This window comes from Jaculus jaculus, chromosome X (assembly GCF_020740685.1).
Source record: "Jaculus jaculus isolate mJacJac1 chromosome X, mJacJac1.mat.Y.cur, whole genome shotgun sequence".
Lineage (NCBI taxonomy): Eukaryota > Metazoa > Chordata > Mammalia > Rodentia > Dipodidae > Jaculus > Jaculus jaculus.
The window spans coordinates 1,097,092-1,115,177 of NC_059125.1; the positions used below are offsets into that span (position 1 = coordinate 1,097,092).

Genomic DNA, 18,086 nt, shown 5'->3' on the forward strand with positions numbered 1-18,086 from the left:
GATACTTAAGGCTGGCTTTCTACCCACCTTAGATATGTTAGGCAATTATTTACTACTTGGAGAATACTAATATGGTAGCAGAAACTCTCCCTTAATGCCATGTTATACCATTAGAAGACAGACTGGTACAGTTTTAATTCTGAGTACAGCAATAATACTTTTAATAACAGAAATGCACCATTTTAAAGCATTGCAACCATCATTAAAATTGTATTATATTCTCTATGTTCATAAGTAAGTTCCCGACTTCTACTTTCAAAGTATACCATTAGGTAGAACATGCTGGAAATGAGCTTGTCATCCTCCTGCTTCTGCCTCCCACATGCAGAAGTTAAAGTTCAAGTTCATTCTCTCTCTCTCTCACTCTTTCTCTCTCTCTCTTTTGCTGAACATATCTAGTAGCTGTCACCTCTAAATTAAGTAGAAGCAATGCTATGAAAATTCAACATTTACAAATCAAAACTCTCCCAAACCAAACATGTTTTCACAGAATTACATGATATATTCCATTAGCCTTCAAGGAAGATACACCCTAGAATGGTGGGGTGTCAGTAATGAGGTACACCTTATGAGACATGTCCTCCAGTGTCTGTCCAAAAGAGAGCTAACCAATAACAAGGTGACATCATGTATTTTGTCCACATTGCTCAATGTTCTCAAATGGGCAAATGAATCAGACTGAGAAATATTTTATAACAAATTCACTGAACTGTAATTTGTTTCTTTGGGGTTACAAAAGAGTAATCATGTATGAATGGAAGTGATTGCAGGTTCTTTCTACAGAATAACATTCACTGCGTAATAAATGTATTACTATGAATAATGCCAGTCATCCCAGCAGGGCTTCATTTAAATCACATAATAATAAAACAAGCTTTAAAAGATGTTCTTTCCATCCATCTCAGTAAGGCATGAAGATCTTATTGAGAAGAAGGACTAAGAGAGTTAACATTGCTTTATGCAAATTATATTTGAATTACAATGTTATTATATAGTGGTTCCTAGTAACCTTTTTCTTTCTGCTAGATCAAACTGAGTAAAGGAGGAAAGACATTGTGGAAGCTTGTTGGTGGTAAGATCTCCTTTGAACAGATCCTGGAGGCAATATCTTCCATTGTTTAGTTGTTGCATGATATGCCCACCATCACAATGATGCATCCTCCATAAACACAAAGTCCACTGTAAATTCTCTACAGGTGTTTCCATTTTGCAAGAATATAAGATTGCAAGCCAGAGATGCACTTATAAATGAATGTATTTAATTTTGAATTTAGGACATGCTATAAAATTAGGTAATAGAACACCTAATGGTGCTGTAAGGTTTCAAGAAATCATGACATTTCAATCAACAGAAGCTGAGTTATATTCAGGGGATGTAGCTCTGAATCTAAATTGGCTTATATGTTCCAAAACAGTATGGAATGTGGAGACAGTGTCATTTAGAATACCACAGTCAGCCCTGTAAACTACCACAGGAACTCTGCCTTGGTCTAGTGGATCTCTTTTTCTTCCAGTGGGTCTTAAGATAGAAAGACACTGCGAGGAACGATGGGAGCAAATGGGAGCAAATGAGTTCCCACTCCTGGAGGCTAAAGGTGCTGCCTTTCTCACACAGATATCCTCTGCTTCCAGAGGCTGGGGACTGCTTTCTCACTGACTTCTGATACTGCAGTTTGTTTCAGAAAGCTCCCGCCCACATCCTGCAGCAACTGAACATATGGGAACACGTTTTGATGGCTACATGTCTGGATCACATTTGAACCGTGAAACCAAGGTGAAGAGTCCCTTCCTCCTAACTTACCATGACCATTTATTATGCATTTAACTAGCTTCTCTAAATGGTCATAGCAGCTGGAGGCACATGGTATTCCCTTCCTTTAAAGCAAGTTTGAATGTTTTCACACTTTACCTTAAAGCTTATTTCATTGCTTTATTTGCTCCCCTAAAAACACACATCTTTCTCTAAAATATGACTTTTCAACAAAGGGTTAAAATATCCACAATGTAGGCTGTAATATAATCCAAATATTAAATTATTCTTATTGCAACTTTGCTGCCTAAGGTCTGTAATCCTGCAAAGAAAGTGGTAGTAATATTAAAATGAAAGAAAAGAAGATAGGCACTCTTCATTTTTAAAATATAAATTGTACTTTATAGCAGCCAAGTCTTATATTATTCATTAATATCATAAAGCATTTGTTTGAAATAAATTTAAGTTAGCTCCCATGTAAGACCATAACCCCTGGTTACTAAGTGAACAGCATACAACTACATGTACAAAAGCAGATCTTAGCCAGGCAGATGTTAAACTAATTTTGAAGGTGCTGGAGAAGTCAGCCTAAAGATATTATTAATATCTGGTCAAGTTGTATCACTTCTCTATGATTCAAGAAAGGATGTGTATTTGTCTTAAGTAGCTAAAACTTTTTCCCCAAAATTAACTCAATGATGATTAAAAACTGTTTATAAAAGACTATTATGCTATTTTCTGTGATACCTTGAAGGTGAAATTCCACTGATGTCTTTCACCATCAGTTTACACAGTGCTTCAAACACATGTGTTCCCATTCTAGAGGCACCTCAAAGCCACCTGTTGGTCCCCATCAATACAAACATGGACATAATGAATCTACATTTCTTGTGCCCTGACGTCTGAGGTAGGTAGGTAGGAAAACTGACCTTTGGAAGAGCGGAAGTGTTTGCTGGGGGCTGTGAAGCCCCGAGTCCCATGCACGTTAACAGCGGCCACTCTAAACTGGTACCACCTGCTGGGTCTGATGTCCATCAGTTGTACCCGCTCATCTGTAGTCTGCGGGGGAATGTCAGAGAGCACAAGGAATCCGTCAGTTCTGACTCTGATGTGTCAGCTGGGTCAATTTTAAGAGTCACATACTCACAAGCCAATGCAATCTAGCTTTGTCTTTTCTATGGGTCAAAGCAATTAATCATGTCCATGTATGAAAAGAACTTCCAGAGAGCAGGAAACCTTTGGTGACTATATATCAAAGAACTATACATATCTCTGAGTCAAAATCTCCTGACATATGTATGGTCCAATACAGCTCAGTGCTAAAGGAAAAACTGAGGAAGCAGGATAGAATTTGGACCTTCCCAAACCTCAGTTTACAGTAATAATGAAAAAGACTTGCATTTCTAGGGATATATGCAACATGCTAAATATTTCTGAGAAAAAAAAAAAAAGGAAGAATACGGTCATGTAATTGGGGCTTTCCACTTGGCTAGCTAAATCTGAGACATCTTGGTGCTACAGATTCCATCATTTCGAGGGGTAGCTTGGAGTTCAAAACACTTACATCCAGGCTGATAACACAGCCCTTCACAGAGATTTGCTTATTGTCTTAGCTAGCCAAAGAATGACAGTAATAACATAAAAGAGGTTTCCTCTTTCCAAAAGTGCGGTTTAAAAAATGATGAATCATCCTTTCTCCCTCCCTGCCTCTCTCTCTTAGTCTATAATTGGGCCTTGAATTCACTTTGTAGCTCAGTCTGGCCTCAAACATATGAGGCCATCCTGCTGCCTCAGCCTCCCATGTTCTGAGACTGCAGATGTGTGTCACCAAGTCCAGCTTCGATTGTCAGTTTTCATATATCTTTAAAAAAAACTTAGAAAACTTATACATGCATTCATTCCATTATTTAGGGGTACATGCCATGGAAATCAAATGGAATTTAAAAGTCTGAATTCTGTGACTTCTCCTGTTTTATTTAAGTAAGTGATTTTTTTAATTTTATTTATTTATTTGAGAGCGACAGACACAGAGAGAAAGGCAGATAGAGGGAAAGAGAGAGAGAATGGGCGCGCCAGGGCTTCCAGCCTCTGCAAACGAACTCCAGACGCATGTGCCCCCTTGTGCATCTGGCTAATGTGGGACCTGGGGAACCGAGCCTCGAACTGGGGTCCTTAGGCTTCACAGGCAAGCGGTTAACCGCTAAGCCATCTCTCCAGCCCTGATTTTTTTTTTTAAAGTGAATGGAATTTCTGAGTTCATTCAACTAGTTCTTCCTTAGAATTTTAGCCATTTCATTTACATTAAACTTCACATTTACTTATTTGAGATCTTCATTTTATTTTATTGTTTAGCCTCTTTGAGATTCCACTACTGATAAAAATGGCCAAATTATTCTTCCAAAATCCCCAATACTAGAATTCATTTCATATTAAGAAAAGCAAATAAACAGACAGGAAAATAACTCAAAGTGGGGACCCATTCCTCAGGGAAAGATGATCATAACTTTATGTAAAAAATTTTCCCTACAGACATAAATGTGGAGGAAGTATTTTATTTATTTGAAAGGATGAAACAGTTCCACATTAGAATTGTATTTTTTATCTAGTACTATGTAGGTCTGACTTTGTTTTGTTTACTTGCTTTTGTTTTTCTATCACCCTGTAGTCTACCAACTATTAAAAAGAAAGAAAATATTTTGCTTTTCTCACCAACCAGACAGATGAGAAGGCGGTCCTGTGAAAGTAAACCCTGGGGCCCTTTCTGTTCAAGTGGTGTGTCATTTTTCAAGTGGATTGAGACAAAGAAAGCACTCAGCAAAGAAATCAGCACCACTCCCTACTGCAACTTCCCACTCAGTAATTCTGTGATAAGAATCTTTACCCTGCTACCCAAGTCTTTGGTAGAATAGTGACTTAGAAATAGAATAAACAGAAGAGAAATCACTTAGACAATTAAACAACAGACTAATCCTAAAATGTAGAAGTTTCCTTCCTCTAGCTGGATTTGAGTTTAGCTGGCAGAAATGTACTTTTGGAAAAAATTAAATGTGAAATCAGATCATTAACCTCTCTCAGGGATGGGGAGAGGGCTGAGTGGTTAAGAGAGCTCGCTGTTCAAACATGAGGACCTGAGTCCCCAGCACCCACATAAAGAGTCAGGAATGTCCATGTACTAGAGTAACCCCAGAGATTACTGGAGTGGAGAAGAGAATTGTTGGGGTCTGTACGTCAGCCAGTCTAGCTGCAAAGTGGGGAGCTCTGGCTTTAGTGAGATATTCTGAATCAAGAAAGTAAGGCAGTGGAATGATAGAGGAGGACAGCTCTGGCCTCTGCATGCATGCACACAAGGCAAAGCATCTGTACACACACATATGTGCACACCATACACACATACCACACAAAATACATACTATACACATACACACATGGAAAACTCTCTCAACTTGAATATAAAACTATGTCTTATCACCACGTATTGTGAGCAAATTAAATTAATAGCCAAGCTTCTGGTGGATCATGTACATCTATGGGTCAAGGACTATCTTTATTTCACTGTAGTGTGGTGCTTATCATATACACTAGATAGTGTTTCAAGACGTAAACAGCAAAAACTATGAGGCACTTACCTGGGCCACTGTCTGCCAATGAGTGGCATCATCTTCACTGGGATGGATTCCATAGTTCCACCGTCTTTGTACCACATAGATCACAGGCTCAATGGAAATATTGAATTTTGAGGACCACTTAATCTCCAGCTGTCCAGACTTGAGTTCAGTAAATCGTAACTCTTTCCTGGGCTTCAGTGGCACACCTGAAAAGGACCATGTTGATTAAATCAATCTGTGTGGGATTCAAATCCAAGTAAAATATGGAGAAGGAAATTTATCAAATAGATAAATCAAAGACTAGGGAGATGACTCAGTTTGTAAAGTGCTTTCTGTTCAAGCATGAGAACGTGAGTTCAAATCTTCAATATTCATTTAAAATTTGAGCATGAATGATTCCACTTTTCATTGTCCAGTTCCCACTAACCTCAGACTATAAGGGGGTCTACACACTTTTAATTCTGTCTAAATTAATAATAGTCATCCCATTTAACCGTGCTGACTTCAGTCTCCCTTGGAGAATCTGCTTCTCCTTTACACATGGGAGATAGACCTGAGGAGATAAACAACCCAGGGCACTCCACCCCAGCCCCAGCTGAAACCACAGAGGAATTAGGGAAATGAACAAGAGTGCTACTTTCTTCATGAATCTGATATCAGCACAAGAGTGATGAAGAAATATACTGAGGACATTACATCTACCAAATCAGAGATCCAGGGGCTCCTAAGTGCCCATTACTGAAGTAGTCTTAAAATGCTCCCAGCATGGCTCAGGGAATTTTGTGGAAGAGGGGTCCGAAAGTAACAAGTTGGGACATTTTTCACAGAGACATCACCCCCACCCCATAATGCATGACCCACAATCCCCATGGGGTTGACCTGAATCCCAAATGAGGAAGGCCTCTTCAGAAAAGGGGCATGGAGGAGGAAAAGCATGGTAACACCATGTATTTTTTACATACTAAATATGTCCATATCTAATAAAAAAAAAAGTTGAGCATGGAACTGTGCCTTTAATTACAGTGCTGGGGAGACAGAGAATTCTGAAGACTTTCTAGCTAGCTAGTCTTTCTAAATCAGTCAATTCTGAGTTCAGTGAGAAATCATGTCTCAAAAAATAAAATAGGGCTGGAGAGATGGCTCAGTGGATGAGGCATTTTTTTCTACAAAGCCAAAGGACCCAGGTTTGATTCCCCAGTACCCATGTAAGCACAAGCTTGTGGTGCATGCATCTGGAGTTCATTGGCAGTGGATAAAGGCCCTGGCATGGCCATTCTCTCTATATGTCTCTCTCACACTCTTTCTCAAATCAATCAATCAATAAATAAAATAGTAAAAAATAATTAAGGTGGAGCATGATTGAGGAAGGCATGACTGTTGACCTCTGACCTCCACATGTAGTGCACATGCCTACATGTGCAACTCACAGTCACATGTGCCCACATGCATATGGCCATAAGTACATGCACACGCACACACACACACACACACACACACACAAACCATGAATCTCATTAGCTGGCACTAATATTCAATGAGCTTTCATAAAAGTGGCCTCTTTATATACCAAATTTTGTAGTTGAAGCTTTATAATGTTCATTCCATCTCATTTTAAGAGTGTCAGTCTCTTTTCATTTTGCTTGTCCTTCCTTATTTCTTATTTTAAATAAACCATGTATCCATATTGGGTCATTTAAGGTGAGCGTAAAATTCACATGAAGTAGGGCTGGAGACATTTCTCAGTGGTAACAGTTATTATTGTACAAGCAGGGGGACCTGAGTTAAATTCCCAGAACCCACATAAAAAGCTGTAAGCCCAGCCCTAGGTGAGTTGGAGACCAGAGAATTGCTGAAGCAGTCAGCCACTCTAACTGAAAAGTATGTGTTCCAGGTTAAGCAAGAGACTATTTCAGAGAAGTAAGGCAGAAAGGTGAAAAAAGGAGGTCACTCCAAGTCTTCCTATGAACCCATACTGCAGAGAGAGAGAGAGAGAAAAATAAAAAAGAATTCACATATTGCAATCATTGTCGAGTTTCAAGTCATTTCCTTCTTGTTCATTCTTTTTTTTTTAATTTTTTTTTATTTTATTTGAGAGCGACAGACACAGAGAGAAAGACAGATAGAGGGAGAGAGAGAGGGAATGGGCATGCCAGGGCTTCCAGACTCTGCAAACGAACTCCAGATGCGTGCGCCCCCTTGTGCATCTGGCTAATGTGGGGCCTGGGGAACCGAGCCTTGAACCGGGGTCCTTAGGCTTCACAGGCAAGCGCTTAACCGCTAAGCCATCTCTCCAGCCCTTGTTCATTCTTTAAGTGCATTCTAAAGTCACACTAACATAGTTCCCAGGTTGGCTGTCTTTCCTATCTGTCAGCTCAGGATGAATTGTTCCCCAGACAGGTGGAATCAAAACTCTAGAATCTTCATCACTGGACAGAGATGTTAGACTCAGAGCAAACTTCAAATCCTACAGTTCCATTTGTTTTAGACCTTGCATTGGTTCAATAATTCCTTGTAATGCCATCTTTTGCAGTGTGGATGTTTATTCTGTGCCATTGTGTGTTTTGGTTTCACAGGCTATCAGTTAAGGGACATTGGGCTATGGAGATATTTAAACTATTATGGGATTGGTAAAAAAAATATAGGAACTTATATAGTTGGACTGAATGCACTGTATTTTACATCATAGATGGCCATCATTTTGCAGGGGCCAGGGTAAGAATGTGATGTTTGAATTAGGTGTTCCCTGTATACTCATCTGTTTTGAATGATAATTTGGGAGGTGGAGCCTTGCTTGAGGAGGTGTGTTATGGAGTGAGGGCTTAGGTATAATATACGCAGCTCCACCTTACCAGAATATAGCTTACTCTCCTGTTGCTATTTGCCACCTACCATAGAAGAGGTTATGTCAAGTCTCTTCTCATGCCCTCTTTTTCCCTGCCATCATGGATCTTCTCCTCAAGACTATAAGCCAAAATAAACAACTTTCCTCCCATAAGCTGCTTTTGTTCACTGTTTTATGCCAGCAATGAAAAGGCAATTACAACTTTATTTCAGAATTTTTCCTTGAAGGGAAAAATGCATCAAATATCCTCTTGTCAAATCTACTAGGCATAATTCTTCTTAATTTCCTAAGAGATTGATCAAGAGTCCCCCTATGACCCTGATGATTTGTAATTAGAAAATGGTGACTTCATAATCTTTGGTTTTGACATGTGTGGGAGTTCAAGGGTCCTTCGAAGGTGTCTCATTGTGAAGCAGTTAAACATTCTGATTTCATTTTCTTCCTATAGTGTATACAAATGTCTGGCAGCTCAAAATCTTAAGAACCATGGTTCTAAATAGCAGGGAACACAGCCAGGGATTCTTAAAACCAGGTTATAATGCATGTAAGATAGGAAAAACAAACTAAATTAGCTAAAATCTATAATAGAATGATGTTGACCAATACCCATACCATGTTCACTTGTAACTATTAATATCATTTTCTTTCTTTCTTTCTTTTTTTGTTTTTCAAGGTAGCATCTCACTCTAGCCCAGGCTGACCTGGAATTCACTCTGTATTCTCAGGGTGGCCTCAAACTCATGGCAATGATCCTCCTACCTCTACCTCCTGAGTGCTGGGATTAAAAGCATGTGCCACCATGCCCAGCTTTTAATGTCATTTTCTGCAAAACAGGTATTTGCCAAAATCACTGAAAACTCATCCAAAAGGTCTAGCTAAGAATGTTATTTTTTCCCATTTTTTGAATAAAGAAGTTGATTATGCATATATATACATATATATATATATATATATATATATATATATATATATATATGTATGTATAATTTAAAAAATAACTGATATGGGTAACACAAGTTAATCTTAACTTATTTTCTCTTTTCCAAACTCATGTTAGGTTTTATCTGACCAATTTATAAACATTTTATTAGTGTATAGTAATAATACAAAATTGGAGTTGTGTAGCAATTTTCTCCAAATAGAAACACTCAAACATTCTATTCTGGGGAGTAGTTCCTTATAAAGTTCCAAATTAATACACAGTCTCCTTGAGGCTCAAAGATGTTAATCTCTCACAAAGCTTAGGATGTCAATGTCCTTCCTAAAGTTATATTAGGAAGAGGAACTGCTTATGAGAAGAGACTATTTTACCATCCCACCTGCCTGTAAAGATCCAAAGCTCCAGAGACAAGATTTTGTGACTGAGTCATCACTCATGTTGGGGTGGGATTTTTGATAATTCAGCTACCTTTGAGCCATCCATGTACCTGTAATTAGCCCTATTATACTCACTGATTCACTAAGCTAGACCTAGGTGGAGTCATTTATCCTACCTCTTTTTGGTGCCCTATCTTGGATGACCAGATTTTTGGTCATGTCTATACTAACCCCATAAAAAGTTAGTACAACAGCTTGGTTTGATTTTGATGCATTTCTATATTTACAAAGATTCATTGAGGGGCTGTGGATGAAGCTCAGTTGATAGAGTACTTGACTTGCATGCACAGAATCCTTGATTCCATCCCCAGCACTGCCTAAATGAATCTTTGTAGTGTTCACTAGTAATCTTAGGACTCAAAAGGTACAGGCAGATGATTCAAAGTTAGCCTCAGTTGCATAGTTAGTTTGAGGTCAGCTTGGGATACACGAGATGCTATATCATAAGATATTTTAATAATATTTATCTCCTCCATTACCAACATGAATCTTCCCTCCCACTGATCCTCTTCCTTTTCCTAATAATTAATTTCCCTTCTAGTATCAAAGATAGCATGTAATGCTTTTCTTTCTGAGTCTGTCTTACTTCACTTAATATGATCTCCAGTTCCATTTTCCTGAAAATGGCATGATTTCATTACTCATGCCTGAATAAAACTCCAGTTGTATATTTACCATGTTTTTTAAATCTATCTGTTCATTGATGAGCACCTTGACTGGATCTATGATTGTGCTGTTGTGACTAGTACTGTGACATAAAAAAATACAAAGAGACACTGATTATTTTGGGTGTATATTCAGAAGTGGCATGTATGGACCCACGTAAGTCCTATCTTTCATTTTTATTAAATTACATACAAATTTCTATAATGGATGCACTAAACATTTTAAATTTGTCAAAAATATGGCTGCACGCTGTATTACTCAGTATCAGATCCCCATGGGGTCTACATTCCTACCCATAGGCTTTTGGCCATATTTATAGTAACCAATATGATTTTCGTTCTATAAAGTCTAAAATCCAATCACAGAGCAATTGGTTACTCCCATAATTTTCCTGCCACTAATGTATCAGTGGACAAATACATCTTGCATTTCAGGACAGTTGTTAAGTACACAGTTTCCACAGCTAGGTAGGATTGTTAATACTTTTTCCCTCCCAGCAGATTGCATACCACCTTCTGGCATGAATAAAAGCAGCATGTAGGGAGGAAGCTTCCAGCTTATTTCCAGCTTTGGTTCTTTATTTCCTGCAACTGAAGTGTGTGGTGTCTTCAGCAATAGGGACTTACCACATAGTTTTGGTGGACAGTCAAGAACAATAGCAATAGCCAGTATTATTTCCTTGAACAGCATGTCAAAGTATCTTCTAAATATCTATTTGTTCCCATAGACTAGTACTATGCATAGCCTTGAACCTAGAAATTGGTTTAGGAAAAGGGCAGAAATGATTGCAGAGATCCACAGATGACAAAACTATAAAGAATAAGCACATAGCTTGTTCCCAGTCCTAAAACACATCTACACCACACCCTCAAAGGATAGGGAACCTCACAGAAAGGGTTAAAAGAATTTAAGAGAGGAGGATGAAAGACAGGACTGTAGAATACTATCTTCTGGTTATGATAAGTTGGTTACATTCATGCACTCACTTTAGATGGAGTTTCCTATATATAACTGAGCCTGTCACTATCTCGTCATAGAAGAGGGTGGGGTCCATGAGACTCCCACATGTACCAGAGGAAGTAGTGGAAACAGATGATTGCTGGGAGTGGACAAGTAATGGCCTTTAGGTGGATAACCACTGAAGGATTGCCCACTCTCCAGTAAATAGCCTCTCATGCATGGTTATGCAAGATTTGTAAGAAGGGAAAGGGGAAGGGAGTGGAAGAGACAAAATTCTTTATATACATGAAATTGTCAAAAAAATTAAAAATTGAAATGTAAAAGTTATTATATCCATATGTGTGGTCAAAAGGTCATTTACTATTAAATGTGATATTTTAGAGATAATTCAGCATATATATGATATTCTCCATTTTGATTTGCTGTTATGTTGTGGCAGTATATGACTATTTAATGTTCCATAAATTTCTTTCTTTTGATCTTCCCTGTAGGCTGGATCAACATTATTCATTTACTTTCCTAGGACAAGGTAACTGAATCTGAGGATGTTTTAGTTAGTGGTCTGAAGTGATAATATGCCTTAGGTTGCTCTCCAATTTCTCTCCTTTATCCATGTCAAATTAGGAAAAGTCACTGTTGCAGTTGTCTTTGCATTGCTGGTACAAAACTCCTAACCAGAAGTAGCTTATGGGAAGAAAGCATTTATTTCAGGCTTCCACTTTCAAGGGGAAGTTTTATCATGGTGGCAAAAACATGGCAGACCAGAATCTGGGCATCACATTTTGTCACAGAAACTGGGAGAGAGTGGCAAAATGAGCTGGCTAGTGAACATCCAGTAGGGCTGGACTTAACAAACCTCAAGGTCTTCACCCCAGTGAAACACACCCTCCAGCAATGATCCACTTCCCAAAGATTATACCTGCTGGGGACTGAACATGAGGCTTAATCACAAACATATAGATATTGTTGTTCTATTGCACTGAGTGATCCTGGTTGGCATGAATTATACTAAGTCAGTCTTTGGTTCCTGTTCATTTAGAGAGTTAGGGTTTTTGATGCCTGCACAGTACATTTTTATTCTGTGTGTGAAACCTTACAGTATACTTAACATTTTTAATGAATAGCATATGTGTGCTAAGCAAATTATCAAATCTATGCTCAGCCCTTACTTAAGACTCAAGGCCATCCTTCCTTCCTGTCTGATGAATTTCTCTGCATAAGTTCTTTGTTAAATTCTTCTCCCAACATATGCCCCCTTTTGATTGATATATGCCTCCCTGACAATGTTATTTTTTAGTATAAAAACTTGGTGGTCAGTTTGCACCCACAAATATCTGGGCCTTTTATTGTACACCACATTTGTATAAATGGCCAAGTTTTATCTGTCTCCTTGGTGAACACCATACTTTCCTTTCCTTGACCTCTTATGTGGTCTTTTGAAAGAGCATGTTGACTCATCTCTCCATTGCCCATCTTTTTTTTTTTTTTTTTTTTTTGGAAGGGGGGTTCCAGGTAGGATTTCACTCTAGTCCAGACTGACCTGCAATTCACTCTGTATTCTTAGCGTGGCCTTGAACTCATGGCAACCCTCCTACCTCTGCCTCCTAAGTGCTGGGATTAAAGGCATGTACCACCATGCCCAGCTCCATGGTCAATCATATATTTCCTTCTTTATGATATTTTGTGATTATTTCCTGAAGGAGAAGTAAGACTCTCTCCTTTGTCTTCTCAATTCTTTAATTGCATCATATTTTCTACAAATTTCTCTGTGTCTTCTGCAAGGCTTCCTTCTTTCTAATGGACTACACCTTATATTTCAATGTATTTAATTATACATCCATACTAACTTATGCTCACCTCCCAAGACAACTTTTATTTTTTGAAGAGATAAATAGTAAAATATAAAGTTTCATCCTGGTGAGATGGTCCCATGGGTAATAGAACTGGCTGTACAGGCATGAGGAGCTTTGTTAGATCCATAGTACCCATATAAAAATCTGGGCAAGGCTGTAAATGCCTGTAGCCGCAGTTTTGGAATGAATGGAGAAAGGAGGACTATTGGGGCTCACCAGTAAATCAGTGTAGCAGACAGCTTCAGGTTCGCTGAGATGAACTTCCAGACCAGGCACAGTTATGGAGGAAGGGATATTTATTGAAGCCTACAGATCCAGGGGAAGTTCCATAATGGCAGAAAAAGTTGGCCTGCCTTCACAGGTCCAAGCAGAGAGAAAGAAGTACAAGCCTAAAGGCAAAAAGCCACAGCTCACTTCAGGAACTCCAGCTAGGCACACTTTGCCTATCTTTAGATTGAAATCTGGAAACTACCACCACACCTTAAGATCCACACAGTGACATTGCCTCCAGCCAGGTGGCTGCAGATGCAAACTACAAATGAACAACTGAATATATTGGGGGCCATCTATTCTATTCAAACCATCACAATCAGTCTAACTGAAAAACAGGGAGCTCCAAGTTCAGTGACAGACCTGTCTCAAGGAATAAGGCCTCTAAGGAAAGGCACATGGAAGGCTTACATATGCCACATGCATACACAAACAAGCACACACTACACGAAAATCAGTTTTTTTGTATTTGGCTAAGGACTTTTTGACTTTAAAAATTTTATAGGATGAAAATCCCAAAATTGCCATTTACTTGATCCCAATGTAGCACTTTGTTATACCATGAAAACTGCAAGAAAACTTTGTGTAAGGTGATGAGAAATAAACTGGACAAAAATAATGTATGTGTCTTTTCAACAGTGGCTATACCACTGGTAAGTTCCATGTGCCATAACTAAACTCAGTGTGTCACATATACACAAGATATCAAAGTAGAAGAGGGAATAGTTGAGAGGAAGGGTGTTCAGCTGGATAGGGAGGAAGAAAGTGGGTAAAGGAGGTTTTAATATCAAAATATATAGAAATGTACAAAAATTGTCAATAGTTAAAATAAGCTAGCAAGCAAACATATAAAAAGGGTTGTATGCGCTGTCCCTGCTTTTCAGATGGGCAGTTATTGAGCTCTAAGAACATCACATGGTACACAAGATTTTTCTGTGCACAGTGAAGGAGATGACCAATGAGTTCTGCAAACTGCTAGAGATTAGTTTCCAAGTCTTCCAAATCCACCTTTTCCCATAGCTGACCAGGGTACAATCCCCTAGAGTAAATACATCCATCCTAAAAACTAGTTTTTCAACTAACCCAAACTCCTCGGAAGCAAGCACAAGCATCCAAATCCCTGTACTGTCAAGTTTTGGTCTTGAATATCGTTCAACTACCAACAGCCTTCATGTTGTATAATGAACATCAGGGCCATGTCAGTTCAAATTTCTTCATTTAAAAAATCTCTTTAATTATAATGCACAATACTACTGCAATTTGCATGTTAAGAAACAGTCCACCTGCTTTGCATTAGGGTCGGTTGGCTCCCTTGATTGGAAGTAAGTCCAGAGCTCCACTTTAATTGTGTGCAGATGGGGCTCGGGACCCCCAAGACCTACAGACCTCCTGCTGGAGCACATAGTCTTCATGAGCTGAAGGCACATCCCAATTGCATAACCAGATGTTTAGAGGGGATTACTCCTCAGTGTGTACTCTGCTATGTTAATAATTACAATTTTCATCTCTAAAATGATTCTAAACAAACTAGTTCACTGAACACTAAATTATTCTGTTGAAAAATTTAAAAGTGTTATCACATGTCACCCCGTCATATGTGGCAAATCTGACTGACTAGTTTTTCTTAAAAAAATCCAGTTGTATTCTGGTGTCATCAAAAGAAGAGAAATTTGGTGTTTGAAAATGTATTAAAGATAAGCTCATAGAAAAATCAGTAATGTCAGTTAGTGGTTTTATACATATGTTAAGATATCATTGCTGATATAAAACTGTCATTAGTGTAAAGATTATAAAATCATAGCCAGCCATTCTCTCCCTTCTAGTCAATAATGACTAGCTACTAGATATTTCTGTTAAAGATAATCAATACTCTAGAAATTTCTTTATCTTTTATCATGTAAAGTATTAAACAATGTGATGACATTCAAAATCTTAAAATCTAAGGAAAAACTGTCGAATTCAGCCATAAAACTGGAAAGGAACAAGAGTATATACTCCAAAATGCAATCACTTTTCTTCTACCTGGAGAAGAGAATCTTTTGAGTATTCCACATCTTTATTAAATTTTTCATTTCACAGTATCGGCACTACACCGATCTTTACTCATGTTAACCTTTCTGATCTTCTATTTTGAAATAGTTGTATTTAAAAAGTACATGGGAAGATCTTTGCTGTTTGCTTTCAATTATGACATGAGTATACAGTGTTAACTTACTCAGACATATCAGCTAAGGGCTGATTCTTACAACACTACCCAAATTCAATGTTCAGAAATAATGGGATATTTTGTTGTTTATGTTTTCAAAACATCCATGTTTATAAAAATTCAAGTTTTTAGTAGATAAACAATCAAAGATTTAAACTCTGAACCCTTCATTTTCTCTTTGACAAGCATAGTATACCAAACACAAAGTATGTATATATCAATTTATGTCAAAAGTTAAGAAAATCATTTTTCACTTAAGTATTGTATGCAGGACCCCCTTCATGTTGAACTACTGAACAACTACATAAGGTGAGAGTTTGTTCCATATGGTTTATTGTGCCCAATGCTTCGTTTGTGTCATTGCAAATTAGAGGCAATCCATGAACATTTAGTCAGTTCAAATGTATTGGAACAGGAAAATCTGGGTGTCAATCATTTCTGTTAAACTTCAATTGAGGAAAACATTAAGCAAACACTTCAGAATGTCCAAACAGTAGTCTCCTGAGTTATGACTCCTTAGTAAGTAGTAAACAAGAAATGGATGATAATCTCATAATATATGTATGCCTCACTCCTATTGGCCAAATATAATTGGTCCTTTTGCTACTCAGATTGTTGTTACTGTGACAAATACCACAAAGGAGCACATAAAAGAGTTGTTGTGGTTTGAATATGAAATATTCTGCATAATCTCATGTGTTTGAGCACCTGGTCCTCAGTTGGTGGTGCTGTTTGGGTAAGTTGTGAAACTTTTAGGATGTAGAGCCTTGCTAGAAATGGGTCACTGGAGACAGGTTTTTATGTTTTATATCCAAACCCCATTTACTGTTAACTCTCTGCTTTCTGATTGTGGCTTCAATTGACCAGATGGCCTCCTGCTCTGGCTGTCATACTTTCCCCACCATGATGGAATGTATCACCTTGAAACTGTAGGCTAGAATGAATCTTTCTTTCTTTAAGCTGCTTCCTGTCAGGTATTGGGCACAGAAATGACTAAAATGATTCATAAAAGAGGAAAGATTTGCTTTGGCTCTCAGTTCCAGTAGCTTCAGTCCATGAAGGTAAAGCATGATTGTGGGTGTCTGTGGTACAGGAAAGCTGTTCACCTCGTGGTGGCTAGAAAACACAGAAAAGGTCTACAGTATTAAGCTTCTTCCTTCTTCCCTTTTTATTTCATCTGGGACCTGAGGTCATTGGGTTATGCCACACACATTCAGAGTGAGCTCCCCCTTTTTAGTTAATAATGTGTGGAAATGCTCTCACAGACATATCCAGAGGTGTGCTTTACTCATCTCCTAAGGAATCTCTCAATCTGATCAGTTTCCCAATGAAAATTAAGCATCCTCCACAATGTACACTTAGTTTCAAATATAAATACTTCAACTATCAAAGTAATTGACATGTCCAGTGGGGAAAAATTATTCTCTTGTTATTATCTCCAAATGTCAAAAAAAACAGTGATGGTACTAGAGTAATGGCATATCTTTTAGGTATATCACAGTACAATGACATTCTCTGAGAAATTTGGGTACAGATTGCATTCCAGTAATTAGATGCAGTCAAAATATACATGGCAGGAGAGGTAGACAAGGGGGGAACAGATAATGGACACATTTCTGCTGCCAATCACCAAGTCATGTAGAGGTAGCCTGTAATCTCAGTTTTAGCAAATGAGGGCAGAAGTTTTGCAGACAAGAACCTTAATGCTAAAACATCTCTCCAGCACAATATGTTACCTTTTTTTTAAGTGCCTACTTTAAAAAACTCTATGGGTTTTACAAAGGATTTTAAATGGCCATTCCAAAACCATCCTATTTATGGTAAATACTAAAAAGTAGTATTTGATCTGTAATGACAGGTAAGGTTTCCATCTTTCCAAATTTTAAAAAATTCAAATGGCTGAGACATTAAACAGCTGATCTGATAAAATTAATAAGAAGAGGTATAAAATAAGACCATTAAAATCATTAAAGAGGTATAATCTGGTATCAAGAGAAAAACAGCAATTATTCTGAATTTGGATCATGATTCTTTGGGTAGGTTTCCAAGCATTCAAGGCAAATAAATAAGTAAATAAAAATAAAGGATTATTGGATGGCTTTTATATGTCAAAGGAGGGGGGCCCACTGAGAGAGAGAGAGAGAGAGAGAGAGGAAAGAGAGAGAAGGCCAGTAAAACAAGTATAGTACTTCTAGGAATTAATTATTTATTATGGTATTAGACATGACATACACTCTACCAAGTTGGGTATTCTGACCCAGGCCTGCAATTCCAGCTACTTGGAAGGTTGAGGCAGGAGGACAGCAAATTCAAGGTGAGCATGAACTCCATTGTGAATTCAAGGCTACCTAAGGGCACAGAGCAAATCCTGTCTCAAATAAATGAACAAATGAATGGATAAATAACTAAATAAATAATATAGTTAGATAGCACATAATCCAAAACTAATATTACTGGCAAATTATATATTATATCTGTCTTGAAAATGTATTGTTCCTTATTTATTTATTTATTATTTATTTTTGGAGGCATGATTTCCCTCAACCTTTGGCCAAAC

General features: G+C 38.0%; 1 protein-coding gene across 2 annotated transcripts in view; it reads right to left on the reverse strand.

Moving 5' to 3' along the window:
- Anos1 (anosmin 1) overlaps positions 1 to 18,086 on the reverse strand; it is a 178,688-nt gene that overhangs the window by 44,968 nt on the left and 115,634 nt on the right. For both annotated transcript variants that reach the window (XM_045140836.1, XM_004667903.2), the window contains exons 5-6: positions 5,377 to 5,561; positions 2,680 to 2,809 (exon numbers count right to left, since the gene is read on the reverse strand). In XM_045140836.1, coding sequence (XP_044996771.1) covers positions 2,680 to 2,809; positions 5,377 to 5,561 — 315 coding nt within the window. The remainder of the gene's footprint in view (positions 1 to 2,679; positions 2,810 to 5,376; positions 5,562 to 18,086) is intronic.